Source organism: Anomaloglossus baeobatrachus, chromosome 1 (genome assembly GCF_048569485.1).
Source record: "Anomaloglossus baeobatrachus isolate aAnoBae1 chromosome 1, aAnoBae1.hap1, whole genome shotgun sequence".
NCBI lineage: Eukaryota > Metazoa > Chordata > Amphibia > Anura > Aromobatidae > Anomaloglossus > Anomaloglossus baeobatrachus.
In genome coordinates, this window is record NC_134353.1 from 739895987 (window position 1) to 739913737 (window position 17751).

A 17751-nucleotide genomic window follows, 5' to 3' on the forward strand; every position below is an offset into this window, starting at 1 on the left:
GGAGCCGAGGGAGAAATATCCAACATTTGATGTATGGACGCGATAAGATCATTCACTATGGCGTCACCATCAGGAGTATCAAGGTTGAGAGCGGCCTCAGGATCAGAATCCTGATCAGCTACCTCCGCTTCATCATACAGAGAGTCCTCCCTCTGAGACCCTGAACAATGTGATGAGGTCGAGGGGATTTCCCAGCGAGCTCGCTTAGGCGGTCTGGGGCTGCGGTCCGTATCAGAGACCTCACCCTGGGATCTATGAGACACCCCGGGGGAACATTGTTGTTCCAACTGAGGGGAACCAGGGGGCAATGATTCCACAGTGCCCATGGTCTGAGATACCGGTCTGGACTGCAAGGCTTCTAGTATCTTAGCCATAGTCTCAGAAAGTCTGTCAGTAAAAACTGCAAACTCCGTCCCTGTCACCTGGACAGTGTTAGCTGGTTGTTCCCCCTGGGCCCCCCTTAGCAGAGGCTCCGGCTGAGTAAGTGCCACAGGGGCCGAGCAGTGCACACAATGAGGGTCAGTGGAGCCTGCCGGTAGTGCTGCCGTACATGCGGCGCAGGCAGCATAGTAAGCCTGTGTTTTGGCACCCCTGCTTCTTGTGGGCGCCATGCTGTTGTCTCCCCTGAGCAACACAATAGGGTATATAGCCAGAAATCAACCGTGCACCATACAGTGTAAAGTATAGCCTATAAACATATATAATTACACTTCTGCACAAGTGGGGCCAGCACCACAGGTGCTGCTTACCGCCCGCTTAAAGCGGTTGTGTGGCCACCAGAATCCCTGCCTGGGTCCCCCAGAGCTTGTCTCCCCTCTGCAGCGTCAGAGGAGCTGACAGGAATGGCTGCCGGCGTCCTGAGGAGAGGAGGGAGCCGTGGGCGTGACCCAGAAAGTGCGGGAACTGGTGCCCCACTGTGCACAGTGAGGGGGGTGGAGTATGCAAAGCATGCTCCAGCCCTCAGTGCTGCCGTCCTGTACAGCGTCCCGCCCTTCCCCTGACTGGCAGGCCTGGGGGCGGGAAGAAAAAGAGACTAGGCCGCAAAAGCCGGGGACTCGAGTTATAAGCGCGGCCGCCGTATAAGCGCGGCCGGCGCGGAAGTCCCCGGCGCACTAACAGTCCCAGCCGCGCCGCAGTGATAACAATGGCAGCGGCGGTCAGCGCGGTAGTCCCCATACACTAACACACTCAGCGACGCTGCAGTGTGTAATGGCACAAACGCGGTCAGCGCCGCGGTCCCCGGTGCACTAGCACACCCAGCAATGCTGGAGTGTTGCTGTGCGCGGTCCCCACGGGGACACAGAGTACCTGAAAGTAGCAGGGCCATGTCCCTGAACGATACTCGGCTCCTATCCAGCAGAGTCCTCAGGAGCTGTGGATGGAGCACGGTCTCAGTGCCTGGAGACCGTTAGGATCCCACTTCACCCAGAGCCCTAAGGGGGATGGGGAAGGAAAACAGCATGTGGGCTCCAGCCTCCGTACCCGCAATCGATACCTCAACCTTAACAACACCGCCGACAAGAGTGGGGTGAGAAAGGAGCATGCTGGGGGCCCTGTTAAGGGCCCTCTTTTCTTCCATCCGACATAGTCAGCAGCTGCTGCTGACTAATCTGTGGAGCTGTGCGTGCATGTCTGCCTCCTTCGCACAAAGCAAAAAACTGAGGAGCCCGTGGGAGCACGGGGGGTGTATAGGCAGAAGGGGAGGGGCTTTACACTTTTAGTGTAATACTTTGTGCGGCCTCCGGAGGCATAGCCTATACACCCAATTGTCTGGGTCTCCCAATTGTCTGGGTCTCCCAATGGAGCGACAAAGAAATATCATTCAACTTCACAATTGTGTCCCACTTGTTGTTGATTCTTCACCAGAACATTAACATTTTTATCTTTATGTTTGAAGCCTGAAATGTGGGAAAAGGTTGAAAAATTCTAGGGGCCAAAAACGTACGCAAGGCACTGTATATATAAACATGTGTGAGTAATTATATATGTATGTGTGTGCATATATATCTTTTTTTTATCTGATACTACTTTTATGTAGATGTTTTTATTGTTTCTATATTATATTTTATTGCAATGTTGCGGCAGACAAAAAAAAAAAAAATAATGTAATTGTCATTTTTATTTTTTTTCCTTCATTAAGCCGTGTACCGATCAGATCTTGGCAAATCATACATTTCTGAAAGCGGCAAAACCAAAAGGTGTATTTATTGTTTTTTTTTTACAGAGCCATACGTCAGCATCAGCCGGCCGTGCTCCGTGCAGCAGAAATCACAATCTCCTATGAATGTCACTCACACCCGGCGTTCACAGGAGGATCGTAATGACAGTGAAAAGGGTCATCAGCTGACCCCCCCGGCTATCATGAGAACTCAATGGCGCCCTGCGATTATATCATGGGGCCACAGATGGGAGCAGGGAATGGCGCGCTCCCCGCCGGCGAATGTTAAATTCCGCTGTCAGAGATTGACAGCGGGATATAACTGGTTAACATCGGCGGGCGGATCTCCGAACACCCCGCGACTGTTGGAGGCACATGATGGTTGATCAGATCAGCCGATATGTGCAGGGAGAAATGCGGGCTCGGCGTATGAGCCTGCATCAAAGGCAGGGACACGACCTTGCACACAGCAATACATCCAAGGTTGTGAAGGGGTTAATAAAACATGTCTGGTAGAAAAAAAACCTACACACCGGAGCGTTTCCGTAATTCCACACATCTCTGGGCCACGGCGACGTCAGTAATACGTCCACACCTCTGAACTTAGAGTTTGTGGTGAGGGACATTTTCAGCGACGTGACATCCTTAGCAGAAAAGCAATAGGCCGGGGCCGGCTCGCTGGAGGACTCGATGCCGCTCAGGTAGGCGATTTGGAGGCCGGACGCCCCTGTAAATATTCCTTTTCGTCCTACAAGTAAACATAGAACCAATATATGGAGATAAAAAGCTATAAAGCGTGTGCCAAACTCTCTGGGAGTAAGGTAACGGAGTCATAGAAATACAGAACTGCATTGTTACCTCTGTAAGTGATCCTGTAAGGCAGGTGGGGTCACTGACAGAGGTAACCAAGCAGTGCAAATTAATGAAGTGCAAGTCTAGGAGTCAAAAGCCACAAAAACCAGAGGGAGACAGATATCGGACCCCCACTGAGGTGACACTGCTGATGTATCCTCATAATATAGGCCCATCTACTTTACTATACAGTTACACACTACCCTCCCTTATCTCTTACTGCCCTGCCGTAATCACATATACGTTCTATAACTGAACCAGGAAGTTCAGGATGAGCAGCAGAGCAGAAGAGACTTTCTCAGGACAAAGAATCGCTTACCCAGGTAGGTAATATTAGTAGCCAACTCGCAGCCCTCGACATCTTGAAAATATTTTACTGTGTCTTGATTATTTGCCCCAAGGACGTAGGTCTGAATAGGAGCTGAAAGAGGAAAAACAAAAGACAGAAATGTGATTATTAGAATATAACTGCACATCGGTATCGGTAAAATGAAAATGCCGCCATCTTGGCAGGCAATGCACTGGAAGTCCCAGAAGTGAGCTCTAGGGGGAGTAGAGAGCAGCAGCACATTCTTCCTGCAGCGGCCACTGCAGGCCAAATGTGGTATTACATGCCAGAGATGACTAGGCAAGCGCATAATACCGAGTCCCCCACAGACAAAAAAAGAGAATTTTGTTACTTACCGTAAATTCTTTTTCTTATAGTTCCGTCATGGGAGACCCAGACCATGGGTGTATAGCTACTGCCTCCGGAGGACACACAAAGTTACTACACTCAAACGTGTAGCTCCTCCCTCCTAGCATATACACCCCCTGCTAGCCAGTCCTAGCCAGTTTAGTGCAAAAGCTGAAGGAGGACATCCACCCACAAGAAGAGACAGAGTAAAATCCGGAAGAACCGGAACGTCTGTCTACAACAATAACAGCCGGTGAAGACACACGGAACAAGAAACTTGCCAACAGGCAACAGGGAGGGTGCTGGGTCTCCCATGACGGAACTATAAGAAAAAGAATTTACGGTAAGTAACAAAATTCTCTTTTTCTTCATCGTTCCTATGGGAGAGCCAGACCATGGGACATCCTAAAGCAGTCCATGGGTGGGAATAAACAGAAACTGAGAAGCAGGCAAACCCAACTTCACAAATGGGCGACAGACGCCTGAAAGATGCGTCTGCCCAAGCCCGCGTCTGCCAAAGCAAGAGCATGCCTTGGATAGAGCTTCGAAAAAGTATGCAGACTAATTCGAGCTGCAGTCTGACAGACCTACTGAGCCGTAGCCTGGCGCCTGAAAGCCCAAAAGGCACCGACAGGTCTGATCAAATGTGCTCTGATCCCCGGCGGGGAAGGCACTTGAGTACACAGGCAGGCCTCGGAAATGGCCGACCTAAGCCAACGAACCAGGGTCGGCTTAGATGCCGAGAGACCGCTACGTTGACTAGCAGTCAGTACCAGAGAGAGGTGCACCGCCTAATAACGGCGGTGCGAGACACATAGATCCGGGGCGCCCGCACCAGATCCAGGATATGCAACGCTTCGTCAAAGCGATGAACAGGAGCCGGACAAAAGGAAGGCAGGAAAATTGCCCCGGATAAGGTGGAAGCAGTAACCACCTTAAGGAAAAAAGTCCAGAGTCGGACGGAGACCACCTTGTCTTGATGCAAAAGACCAAAAAGGGGGTGACTCAGAGAGAGTGCAGCCAGAACTCCCTGGCGGGAAATTCTAGCCACCAGAAAGACTACTTTCTGTGAAAGATGAAACAAGGAAACCTGCCTAAGAGGCGCAAAGGGGGGTTTCCGGGAACCGGGAGGACCGGATTAAGGTCCCAGGGCTCCATAGGCCGCCGGAAAGGCGGAATGATGTGAGATGCGCCCTTAAAAGGAGCGCACCGGAGCCAGCCGGACGATACGCCGCTGGCACATACTGACAGAGCCGAGACCTGTCCCTTAATGAGGGATAGTCCTAGCTGTAGACCGGACTGTGGAAGGGACAGGAGGGTCGGCAAGGCTAAAAAGGTCCAAGGACACTTTGGGGCTCGAGTCATAGCGGAGATGACTTCAGGAAGGATACCAGAAGTCGCCAAGATCCAGGACTCAATAGCTACGCCGTCAATCTGAGAATCCAGAATTCTGACGGAAAAAACGGACCTTTTGAGAAAAGGTCTGGACGGTCCGGAAGAGGCCATGGCAACCCAACGGACAGAAGGAGCAGGTCAGGGTACCAAGCCTGCCTGGGTCAGTCTGGAGTAAGAGAATGACCCGACGGCCCCCTTTACTGATCTTGCGCAGGACTCTGGGCAAGAGGTAGAGACGAAGCTGGGATCAAACATGAACCAGTGTGTCTACCGCAAAACCTGAGGATTGTGGACCACGGTTGGACAGCTGAAATAGTCTGCCTCGCAGTTTTGACATCTAGGATGTGGGCTGCGGATACGGTGGACTAGGAGTCCCTTGTCCACTGAAGAATGTTGAGGCGCTAAGATTGCCAGGCGGCTGAGTGTCCCGCCCTGGAAGTTGATGTAGGAAAACGCTGTCACGTTGTCCGACTGGACTCGAATGTGCCTAGCCGCCAACAGATGGTGAAGGCTTAGAGAGCTAGAATACAGCTCTGATTTCCAGCCCATTGATCTAGAGGGCTGATTCGGACAGAGTCCAAGCGCCCTGCGCTCCGCGGTGGAGATATACTGCTCCCAAGGCGGAAAGACCAGCACCCTGGTGAGGGTCACCCGGGACGGGGCCAGGAAGTCCCTGAGACAGAGTGGCCGAAACCACCACTGAAAACGAGCCCCTGGTCAGTGGCAAAGCCACCACCCCGTGGAAGGAGGGAGTTCGCGTGTGCAGCGGAAAACATCCAGTCTCAGAGGACGCAGGAGAAATTGGGCAAGGAATCACTTCCATTGACGCCACCGTCTGACCAGCACCTGTATTTGGTGTCTGATAGAACGACGTCGACCGCCAGCGGAGGGACTACTGATCGACTAAGAGCAGCTTTACAAGAGCCGACAGAGTCTCGAATTGCGTCCCTGAGAACCTCTGGTTCGAAGTCAGAGTGGACTTGAACAGAATGACAAGCCACCCGAATAGGTTAGAGTGGCGAGAGTAAGCGAAGTACTCTGCTAAGAGTCTGCACTGGATGAAGCCCCGAGAAGAAGGCCGTCCAGGGCAAACGATCACTGCCAATCCCTAGGGGTGCAGGACCCTAATCACAGCAGCCCCAATGAGAATACTCGAGGGGCCGTGGCTAACCCCAAGGGAAGAGCCACGAATTGGACCACTCCGATGGCAAAACGTAGTCAACACTGGTGTGAAACTGCGATTGACCCCTGCAGAAAGGCATCTCTGATGCCGATGGCTGCTAGGGAATCTCCTTGGGTTCTTGATTGATCCGGTGAAAAAACACACGGAACAAGACCGAGACTCCATGTGAACACGCCACACCTGACCATGCTTGAAAAGCTAAAGATCCAGGTCGGAAGGCACCGCCCTCTTCGGGTACTAGAAATAGATTTAAACAAAAATCTCAGAACCGTTCCCAGTCGGGAACCGGTACAATTCCTCCATTGGCCTGCAAGAAATGCCACGGCCTGTGAGAAGGCGGCGGCCTTGGAGCCGGGAGGGGGTGACAGAAAAAAATCTGTTTGGCGGGTGGACAGAATTCTATCCTGTAGCCATGGGAGATATATCCCGCCCCCACTGAATGGAGACGTGTTAGAACCATACGTCGCCAAGTGGAGGGAGCCTGCCACCGACCAGGAGGAGGTTGGCGTGGCTAGATAGCTCGGAGGAAGCTGACTAAGTGGCAGCATCTCCTGCGGTCTTCTGAAGACGCAGCTTCAAGCCAATTGGTTCTATGAACCTAGGCCGAGCTAGAGGACGATCAGATGGAGGAACGGAAACCACCGAAACCTCAACTGATTCCTGCCCTGGACAGGATCCCTGGTTTAGGTTTGTGGCAAGGAAGAACTCTCCTCGCCAAGAGCTTCCTAAATTTCATCCAGTTGGTTCCGAAGAGACTGGTCCCACCAAAGGGGAGCCCAGCAAGGAACCTCTATAGAGGCATCTGCCTTCCATTTCCGAAGCCACAGGAGCCTGCGGATAGTGAGGAAGTAGCCAAGACCACCGCCGTGCGGTGTCCAGCATGGCAGACCTGGCAGAGGATGAGAAGACTGAAGTTTGGAAGTTCAGGCAACCGTCTTGGGCATAGCGTCCCTGTGAGGGAAAGCATCTCCTCTGAGGAGCCATCAGCCACTGACGTAACGGTCCGGGCTGAGCCACCTGAGGTGAATGAGCCCACCTTTTGACCACCATTGGTGGACAGGGGAAACACAGTCCTCAGAATCACGCTTCATGGGAAGCGACTGTCAGAGCGGACCCTGGGCTGGTCACAGGGCCTGAAAACTGGAGTGGTTAAGGAACACACATAGTGTTCCCCTAGATAAGGTAACTCCGGCGGATTGAGGTCCAGTACAAAATTAATGTACCGTGGGATCCTTATAGAGGTGCCGTCAGCCACTGATACAACTATCCGGGCTGAAAGTCTAGACACCGGAGTGGCCACCCCTGGCGAATGAGTACACTCCTTGACCACCTCTGATGGGAGGGGGAGACAGGCAGCAGAACCCCGCTGTGGGATCTGCAGGACAGGCTGCGGGCTTGGACGCAGCGGGCTGAAAACTGGAGTGGTTAAGGAACACGCTCCTCGTCCTGTTAAAGGTATACTGATGCCTTTCTGCCAGCGGGGAATACTCCCCTGATACAGGCGGATGGAGGTCCAGTACAAGTATAATGGACGCAATCCAATCATTCGCATCCGCGTCACCTACGGACGGATCAAAGTACCTAAAGTAGCGTCCGAGCCCCTGGTAGAGACATCCTCCTCGCCCAGTGAGTCAGCTCGTAATCGGAGCTGCGGGACGGGGAGTACAGGGGACCCTACGTCTCCCTGTGAGGAGGACAGGGTCTGTGAGCTTTGCTGAGCAAGCAGAAAACGCCCTGAGAAGGGGGCTGCATGCTCAGCAGATGCCGGGACAGCCGACCCCTGGAAAAAAGATTCCCCCAGGGGTCAGCCACCGAAACCGGAGGAGCTGGAGGGACCATAAATGAGCCTCCAAGCTGAGGGGCCACAGTGGTTATGAGCTCGGTAGAGCCGTACGAGACTACCAAGCCTGCAGCCTCGCTCCGTGAGACATGCTGCAGAGGTGGGGGGCTCTGTCTAGAATGTCTAGAATACCCAAGACAGGGGTTCAGCCCGGGGAGACTCCAGGCTGAGGCACCACCACATAAGAACCATTACAGTGTGGGTCTGTGCTAGTTCAGGCAATATGAGCCTACATGCAGAACATGTAGTGTACAGCCTTGGAGCTTTGCTCCTAGTGTGAGACATGCTGCTGAGGAGGAGGTTCTATAATAAAGAATTAACTCCTTCAGAATGCCCTGCTAGTGTATAAAAGTGCACAACCAGAGGTTGTGACTTATCAGGCCGCTATTATGAGTGCCCCCCGGGTTCCAAGCCTGGACCCCCAGCCAGATATCCACTCCCTCTGCACTGCAGAGCAGCCAGCGCCGACCAGCGTACTAAGAACGCTGAGAAAATGGCGCCCGAGTGAGGGGGGGAGGGCGGGGGTTAACCCAGGAGCGGGAATCGGAGGGCTAAGGAGATGTACAGGGGAGGGAATCATCTCCTCAAAAAGGAGTGTCCTCCCCTGTGCAGAGCGCCGGTGGGCGGCGCTGCAGTGTCCCCCTGCATGACTGACATGCAGGGGAACGAAACGAAACTAGGCCGCGGCTGAAGCCGGGGCCTAGAGTTATACATGCGGCCGAAAATCAGGCATCATCGGCGCGGTACACAGTAAAAACCGTGGAACCGGCCGGAACACAGTGAAAAGCAGCATTATCAAAGTAAATCACTGTCCCCCCAATAAAGTGCCCCACATTGCAGAAGGACCCTCTGAATAACGTCTCTATACTTAGCTTTGAGACGCAGGGCCCAGTCCCTGGGTGGGGTGGGGGTCCAGTGCTCCGTCCAGCAGGGTCCTGCCAAAGGGCTGCGGATGGAGGCCGGTCTCCTGCAAGGCAGTGAGAACCGTGTGGGCTCTAACTTCAAGCCAGAGCCCCTAAGGGATGGTGAAGGAGCGCGGCATGAAGGGCTCTTGCCCTGAATCAACCTTAACAGCACCGCCGCCAGGGGGGTGTGAAGGGACATGCCGGGGGTCCAGTGGACCCGTTTTTCTTCCAAATCTTTAGAAAAAATGAAAAATCAAAAAAGGATGCATGTGTGTGTGTGATCCTCCTGACACAAAGCATGAAACTGGCTAGGACTGGCTAGCAGGGGGTGTATATGCTAGGAGGGAGGAGCTACACGTTTGAGTGTAGTAACTTTGTGTGTCCTCCGGAGGCAGTAGCTATACACCCATGGTCTGGGTCTCCCATAGGAACGATGAAGAAATGCTTTTTTATGGCCAAAAGAGGGGAGTCCTGGCCAGAGACTATCACACGATAACATCCATTTCATGTATGTATGTAAAAAATATAAAGGAGTTGTAGGAGGGGGAGGAAAGGTGGGGGGGGGGGGGTTCACCCAAAGTAAAAACTTAGGAGCACTCTGTTAGCGCTAAAGATATAAGCAAAAATTGAATATATGCTATATAGAACATACCATATTTTCTGGATTGCAGTTTTTTTCCCGCAAAACTGGGGGTAAAATGAGGGTGCATTTAACAAGTTGGATTTGGCTCACCGGGGCTCAGTGCTGGAGCGGGGTCATAGGGGGCAGGGTTGGCAATACAGAGGGCTCGGAGGAGGGGGCTCATAAGGGTCACAGGATGGAGGGTCGGTGATACTGCGGGGTCGGGTGTGTCGCGGCGACATTGATCTGCCGGCGGGCTGCCACTGCAGTGGAGATGCTCAGGAGGGTCACAGGACGGGGTGTCTCAGCGGCCGGTGCCAGTGATCTGACTGCAGGCTCCATTGAATCGCCTGCGGTTGACACGATGGACTTCAAAAAAATGGCTGCGGAGTCGGTGCGTGCGCATATTGACATGATGTACTACAAGAAAATGACCGTGGAGTCCTATCTGCGCACGCGCCTCCTCCACGGCCATTTCCTTAAAATCCATTGAGTCAACCGCGGGCAATTTAATGGAGCCTGCAGTCAGATCACTGGCACCGGTCGTCGAGACACCCCGTCATGTGACCCTTGTGAGCCGCTCCACTGCAGTGGCAGCCCGCCGGCAGATCAATGGTGCCTGCCACCTTAACGCACCCAACCCCGCAGTATCACCGACCCTCCTGAGCCAGAACACCCCCTCCTCCAAGCCTGCAGCATCACCGCCTCTGCCTCCTATGCCTTTTCTGAGCCGCTCACCTCTGGTGAGCTATTGGAAGACGCACTAGGATTATAAGACGGACCCTCATTTTAAGATTAAAAAAATATTTTTTCCTATTTTCCGCCTCTAAATAAGGTGTGCGTCTTATAATATGGAAAAAAAATGGTACTTAGAAAACGAAGGTACTAAGAGCATAAATTGGCCAATTCATGCAAGCCCATCAACCGCGACAAGGTGACCTTTCTTTGATGGGACCCTAATGTAATATTATGCCTCTTACGGGCTAAAAAGCCTCCAAATTTAAGAGCAGGTATGATCCAGACCTTGTATTTGTAGGCTTTTAGTCCAGGAGAGGCATGATATTAGATTTGGATCCCATCAAAGAAAGGTCACCTTGCCGCGATTGATGGGCTCACATGAATTGGACAATTTATGAGCATATATTCTATATAGCATTAATGCAGTTTTAATGTCATATATTCTATGTTTGCATATGTCTTAGCGCTTTACACAGGGCTACTGTATCCTTTTGTGAAGTCTTTGCAGCTGACACCTGTTCACACTTGCTTTATTCTTATTTGAAGATGCTGGTCAGTTTGTTTTTTTTTCTTCAAAATAAAAGACATTTGTAGTAAAGGAGCTTAGTTTGGATTATATTACAAACCTTGCTTCACTCCGGATTTATATTCCTGCCAAAGGGCTTCACTTTCCGGGCAGGTTCCGAAAAAACTGCCAACGCATAAAAGCAACTAAAAAAAACAAAAAAAAAAAATCATTATAAAAACATTAAAATATCCAGGGGTATCAGAAATAAGAAGACAGCAGTCGGAAAGTGGTGCGTGAGCTACAATTTTATCATTACTCGCGGACAGCTACTTGACATTGTGTAGTCGGGGGGATATGCCGACTCCGCTCACTTCTGGCCACCGATGGCCCTCGTATTGGGCAGGGATCAGTCGCCCCCAGTGAGCGGAGACCGGACAGAACTCTGGAAAATGGAGCCGAGCCGTTACTTTTCCTTACATCGAACTCTCCGCTCTTCTTCTGGATCTGACGAACCCGGTTGAACAGGAGATCAAACTTCCCGTACACGTCCCCGCAGGCCAATCTGTAGGGAGAGGACACAACAGTGATGGGAAGTTATTAGGTATGGTGTACGGCGCCCCCTGCTGAGACCTATAGGAATATATCATTTCATGTGCTCTGCAGTAGAAAGTCCTGTATAATCAATGGTGTTCTGGGGCATGTGACAGTCTCAAATCGGTGGGGATCCGACACCCAGCACCCCCCAAACCTCTCCCGTAACCCACTCTCCCCTCACTGATTAGCATCGGCATCCCCGCCTGGGTACTGCAGAAAAGCTTCTACTGTAAGATTCATTAATCTGATGAAGAAAGGTCATCAATATCGTTCCCCTTTAAGGTTTAGCAATCCTACAGACTTATCAGATATAGGGGTCCGGGAGCTGAGACCCTCACAGATTAGCAGAACTGCTGCTGCTATCCTCTATTGTTGACTTTTCAGGGACTCCTTTCAGAGGTTGGGGCTACACAGCAACAGAGGCAATCCAGCATCAGAGGAAGGTCGCGCCACTGTCCAGGGTGATGATTTTGGACAAAAAACAGGTTACAGACTCTCCCATTATAACAAGCTCGCTGAAAGATTCTCAGTTCTCTCATTCTGCAACAAAAGAGATTGAAAACTATATCGTCAGAATGAGCTCACAGATCTCTACGGGCGGCACGGTGGCTCAGTGGTTAGCACTATAGTCTTGTGGTGGCTCAGTGGTTAGCACTGCAGTCTTGCAGCGCTGGGGTCCTGGGTTCTAATCCCACCAAGATTAAGGAATAACGTTTGGAACTCCATTCTATGTCTGAACTGGGTGCAAAAAACCTAAAAAACATCACTATGGGGAGATAAGGTATGCACACCAGTGACTATGGAAGGGGAATACATGTAATAGCAGAAACTGCTGTGTGAATACTGACATGAAAAATTCAATAGCTATATGCAAGAGTGAAATGTGAAAAATGGAATCTGTATTACTGCCATGAACATATGAATAAAGAGAAATTTAGCTACTGAATTGATCAATGCAATAGAGCCCCAACACTACGCCAAAGTATTTCTCTACGTTGGGGTCCCTAGCTTGTGTGTGTCCTCTCAACTTGTTTGTGAACCCTCCCCATACACACCTATTGCCAATCCACATCGTATATATAGCCTGGGTCTCAGCGTCCCATACACGGTAAGTTTTTTAACTGCATGAGAGGACACACACAAGCTAGGGACCCCAACGTAGAGAAATACTTTGGCGTAGTGTTGGGGCTCTATTGCATTGATCAATTCAGTAGCTAAATTTCTCTTTATTCATATATTCATGGCAGTAATGCAGGTTCCATTTTTCACGTTTCATTCTTACATATAGCTATTGAATTTTTCATGTCAGTATTCACACAGCAGTTTCTGCTATTACATGTATTCCCCTTCCATAGTCACTGGTGTGCATACCTTATCTCCCCATACTAATCCCACCAAGGACACCATCTGCAAGGAGTTTGTATGTTCTCCCCGTGTTTGCGTGGGTTTCCTCCGGGTTCTCCAGTTTCCTCCCACACTCCAAAAGATATACAGATAGGGAATTTAGATTGTGAGCCCCAATGGGGACAGTGTTCCTAATGTATGTAAAGCGCTGTGGAATATGTTAGCGCTATATAAAAATAAAGATTTATTTTATTTATCCTCCATTAGCTCTTTCTGCAACAAAACAGATTACAAACTCTCATCAGAATGAGCTCACTGACGGATCCTCAGTTCACTCATTCTGCAACAAAACAGATTGCAAACTATACCGTTAGAATGAGCTCACTAGAAGGACCCTCCGTTAGCTCATTCTGCAAAAAAAAAAAAAATAAATAAATAAAAAAAAGATTGCAAACTCTCATCAGCACGAACTCGCCTACGGGTCCTCAGTTCGCTCATTCTGCAACAAAACAGATTGCAAACTCTCCCATCAGAATGAGCTCACTAACCGATCCTCCATTAGCTCATTCTGCTAAAAAACAGGTTACAAACTCATCAGAACGAGCTCACTGACTGATCCTCAGTTCACTCATTCTGCAACAAAACAGATTGCAAACTATACCGTCAGAATGAGCTAGCTCACGGATCCTCCATTAGCTCTTTCTGCAATAAAACAGATGACAACCTCTCCCATCAGAACGAGCTCGCTGACAAAGTCTCTGTTAGCTCATTCTGCAACAAAACAGAGAGTCTCTTGTCAAGACGAGCTCAATCACTTTAATTAACAGGTCGCAGCACAATCGGATAGAGGCTAGAAAGTCACAGACAGATCGCTCAGTCACTCTGGCCGTGTCTATGAACAAAACAGAGAATTTGCAAGTGCAGTTGTAGACTAGGAAACCGTCCACCACTGATACACAGCAGAAGTGGTCGGTAACCTTGGTAACAAGCAGCAAAGTATAGAATTACACATACAATGACTACTCCATGCCAACTGCTGGTCACATGAGCACAACGTGTGTGTGTGTTTTATATATATATATATATATATATATATATATATATATATATATATATATATATATATATATATATATATATATATATATATATATATATATATAATGTGTGTGTGTGTGTGTCTTTATAGAGTCATATTCCACCCTCCTCCACGTCCCCACGTCCCCCTTTCCGGCCCACACTCCATACTCACACCCGCAGCGCCTTTTCCGACATCTCCCCTGGTCACCACGACGGTAGAGGCTAGATCGGAGTTGATTTTTTGAGGTGGGAGGAGTGATTTCATGAAATCATGATGTCACCGGAAAAGGCGGGGCCTCCTCAGTGCCGTGCAGATCTGTGGGCGGGAAGCGGCAGTGCTTGGGCTCCTCTGTGCAGAGCGGAGGATCCTGACCCTGAGGTGGAGAAGAGTCAGCGTTTCCTCATTAGTTATAGCTCTGGGGTCTCAGCTTGGATGTTGGGGGCACAGAGCAGTGTCTCCTGTCTGTGTTGGGGGCTGCAGCTCGTGTATGTCTCAGGCTTCAATAAGGTAAGTGTCTTATGGGGGGTTACACGGAGCAGGGGATGATACTGTACGTTTGGGGGGCTTGCACTGGCCGGGGTGCGACGCTGCACGTTTGGGGGGGGATGGCACTGGCCGGGGGGCGACGCTGCACGTTTGGGGGGGATGGCACTGGCCGGGGGGCGACGCTGCACGTTTGGGGTGGCTCGCACTGGCCGGGGGGCGACGCTGCACGTTTGGGGGGATGGCACTGGCCGGGTTGGTGACGCTGCACGTTTGGGGGGGCTCGCACTGGCCGGGGGGCGATGCTGCACGTTTGGGGGGCTCGCACTGGCCGGGGGGCGATGCTGCACGTTTGGGGGGGCTCGCACTGGCCGCGGTGCGACGCTGCACGTTTGGGGGGGCTCGCACTGGCCGCGGTGCGACGCTGCACGTTTGGGGGGGGCTCGCACTGGCCGGGGGGGGGCGACGCTGCACGTTTGGGGGGATGGCACTGGCCGGGTTGGTGACGCTGCACGTTTGGGGGGGCTCGCACTGGCCGCGGTGCGACGCTGCACGTTTGGGGGGCTCGCACTGGCCGCGGTGCGACGCTGCACGTTTGGGGGGGCTCACACTGGCCGGGGGGATGATGCTGTACGTTTAGGGGGGCTCGCACTGGCCGGGGGGCGACGCTGCACGTTTGGGGGGGCTCGCACTGGCCGGGGGGCGACGCTGCACGTTTGGGGGGATGGCACTGGCCGGGTTGGTGATGCTGCACGTTTGGGGGGGCTCGCACTGGCCGGGGGGCGACGCTGCACGTTTGGGGGGGCTCGCACTGGCCGGGGGGCGATGCTGCACGTTTGGGGGGGCTCGCACTGGCCGCGGTGCGACGCTGCACGTTTGGGGAACTCGCACTGGCCGGGGGGATGATGCTGTACGTTTGGGGGGGCTCGCACTGGCCGGGGGGCGACGCTGCACGTTTGGGGGGGGCTCACACTGGCCGGGGGGATGATGCTGTACATTTGGGGGGGCTCGCACTGGCCGGGTGGATGACGCTGTACGTTTGGAGGGGTTCGCACTAGCCGGGGGGCGACGCTGCACGTTTGGGGGGGATGGCACTGGCCGGGGGGCGACGCTGCACGTTTGGGGTGGCTCGCACTGGCCGGGGGGCGACGCTGCACGTTTGGGGGGGCTCGCACTGGCCGGGGGGATGACGCTGTACGTTTGGGGGGGCTCGCACTAGCCGGGGGGAAGACACTGTACATTTGGGGGGGCTCGCACTGGCCGGGGGGCGATGCTGCACGTTTGGGGGGGCTCGCACTGGCCGGGGGGCGATGCTGCACGTTTGGGGGGGCTCGCACTGGCCGCGGTGCGACGCTGCACGTTTGGGGGGCTCGCACTGGCCGCGGTGCGACGCTGCACGTTTGGGGGGGCTCACACTGGCCGGGGGGATGATGCTGTACGTCTAGGGGGGCTCGCACTGGCCGGGGGGCGACGCTGCACGTTTGGGGGGGCTCGCACTGGCCGGGGGGCGACGCTGCACGTTTGGGGGGATGGCACTGGCCGGGTTGGTGATGCTGCACGTTTGGGGGGGCTCGCACTGGCCGGGGGGCGACGCTGCACGTTTGGGGGGGGCTCGCACTGGCCGGGGGGCGATGCTGCACGTTTGGGGGGGCTCGCACTGGCCGCGGTGCGACGCTGCACGTTTGGGGAACTCGCACTGGCCGGGGGGATGATGCTGTACGTTTGGGGGGGCTCGCACTGGCCGGGGGGCGACGCTGCACGTTTGGGGGGGGCTCACACTGGCCGGGGGGATGATGCTGTACGTTTGGGGGGGCTCGCACTGGCCGGGTGGATGACGCTGTACGTTTGGAGGGGTTCGCACTAGCCGGGGGGCGACGCTGCACGTTTGGGGGGGATGGCACTGGCCGGGGGGCGACGCTGCACGTTTGGGGTGGCTCGCACTGGCCGGGGGGCGACGCTGCACGTTTGGGGGGGCTCGCACTGGCCGGGGGGATGACGCTGTACGTTTGGGGGGGCTCGCACTAGCCGGGGGGAAGACACTGTACATTTGGGGAGGCTCGCACTGGCCGGGGGGATGATGCTGCACGTTTGGGGGGGGCTCGCACTGGCCGGGGGGTGAGGCTGCATGATTGGGGGGCTCGCACTGGCCAGGGGGGGAGGCTGCATGTTTGGGGGGCTCGCACTGGCCAGGGGGTGAGGCTGCATGTTTGGGGGGGCTCGCACTGGCCGGGGGGATGACGCTGCAAGTTTGGGGTGGCTCGCATTGCCCGGGGGGATGACGCTGTACGTTTGGGGGTGCTCGCACTAGCCGGGGGGGCGACGCTGCACGTTTGGGGTGGCTCGCACTGGCCGGGGGGCGACGCTGCACGTTTGGGGGGGCTCGCACTGGCCGGGGGGATGATGCTGTACATTTGGGGGGGCTCGCACTAGCCGGGGGGCGACGCTGCACGTTTGGGGGGGCTCGCACTGGCCGGGGGGATAACGCTGTACGTTTGGGGAGGCTCGCACTGGCCGGGGGGATGATGCTGCACGTTTGGGGGGGCTCGCACTGGCCGGGGGGCGACGCTGCACGTTTGGGGGGGGCTCGCACTGGCCGGGGGGCGATGCTGCACGTTTTGGGGGGATGGCACTGGCCGGGTTGGTGATGCTGCACGTTTGGGGGGGCTCGCACTGGCCGGGGGGCGACGCTGCACGTTTGGGGGGGGCTCGCACTGGCCGCGGTGCGACGCTGCACGTTTGGGGGGGCTCGCACTGGCCGGGGGGCGACGCTGCACGTTTGGGGGGATGGCACTGGCCGGGTTGGTGACGCTGCACGTTTGGGGGGGCTCGCACTGGCCGGGGGCGATGCTGCACGTTTGGGGGGGGGATCGCAGGGGACGAAGCTGCAGGTTTTGGGGGGGTTCGCACTGAGCACGGAACGACGCTGCACGTTTGGGGGGGCTCGCACTGGGCAGGGGGTGACGCTGCACGTTTGGGGGGGCTCGTACTGGGCAGGGGGCGACGCTGCACGTTTGGGGGGGATCGCACTGGGCAGGGGGCGACGCTGCACGTTTTGGGGGGGATCGCACTGGGCAGGGGGATGATGCTGCACGTTTGGGGGGGCTCGCACTGGCCGGGGGGCGATGCTGCACGTTTGGGGGGGCTCGCACTGGCCGGGGGGCGACGCTGCACGTTTGGGGGGGCTCGCACTGGCCGCGGTGCGACGCTGCACGTTTGGGGGGATGGCACTGGCCGGGTTGGTGACGCTGCACGTTTGGGGGGGCTCGCACTGGCCAGGGGGCGATGCTGCACGTTTGGGGGGGCACGCACTGGCCGGGGGGCGACGCTGCACGTTTGGGGGGGGCTCGCACTGGCCGCGGTGCGACGCTGCAC

At 54.5% G+C, this 17751-nt stretch overlaps 1 protein-coding gene and 1 long non-coding RNA gene across 3 annotated transcripts in view; one reads left to right on the top strand and one right to left on the bottom strand.

Annotated features, from left to right (window-relative positions):
* LOC142299172 (CWF19-like protein 1) overlaps positions 1-14120 on the bottom strand; it is a 66482-nt gene extending 52362 nt beyond the window's left edge. Inside the window, exons 1-5 of one of the 2 annotated variants that reach the window (XM_075341812.1) lie at positions 14068-14120; positions 11355-11439; positions 10996-11080; positions 3330-3431; positions 2692-2906 (exon numbers count right to left, since the gene is read on the bottom strand). In XM_075341812.1, coding sequence (XP_075197927.1) covers positions 2692-2906; positions 3330-3431; positions 10996-11080; positions 11355-11439; positions 14068-14090 — 510 coding nt within the window. In that variant the 5' untranslated portion in view covers positions 14091-14120. Of the gene's footprint in view, positions 1-2691; positions 2907-3329; positions 3432-10995; positions 11081-11354; positions 11440-14067 lie in introns of those variants that run through there. The other variant, XM_075341813.1, reaches the window with a different exon arrangement.
* The window catches only part of LOC142299198 (uncharacterized), a 7153-nt gene continuing 3510 nt past the window's right edge, over positions 14109-17751 (top strand). Inside the window, exon 1 of the long non-coding RNA XR_012752653.1 lies at positions 14109-14403. This is a non-coding gene — a long non-coding RNA (uncharacterized LOC142299198). The remainder of the gene's footprint in view (positions 14404-17751) is intronic.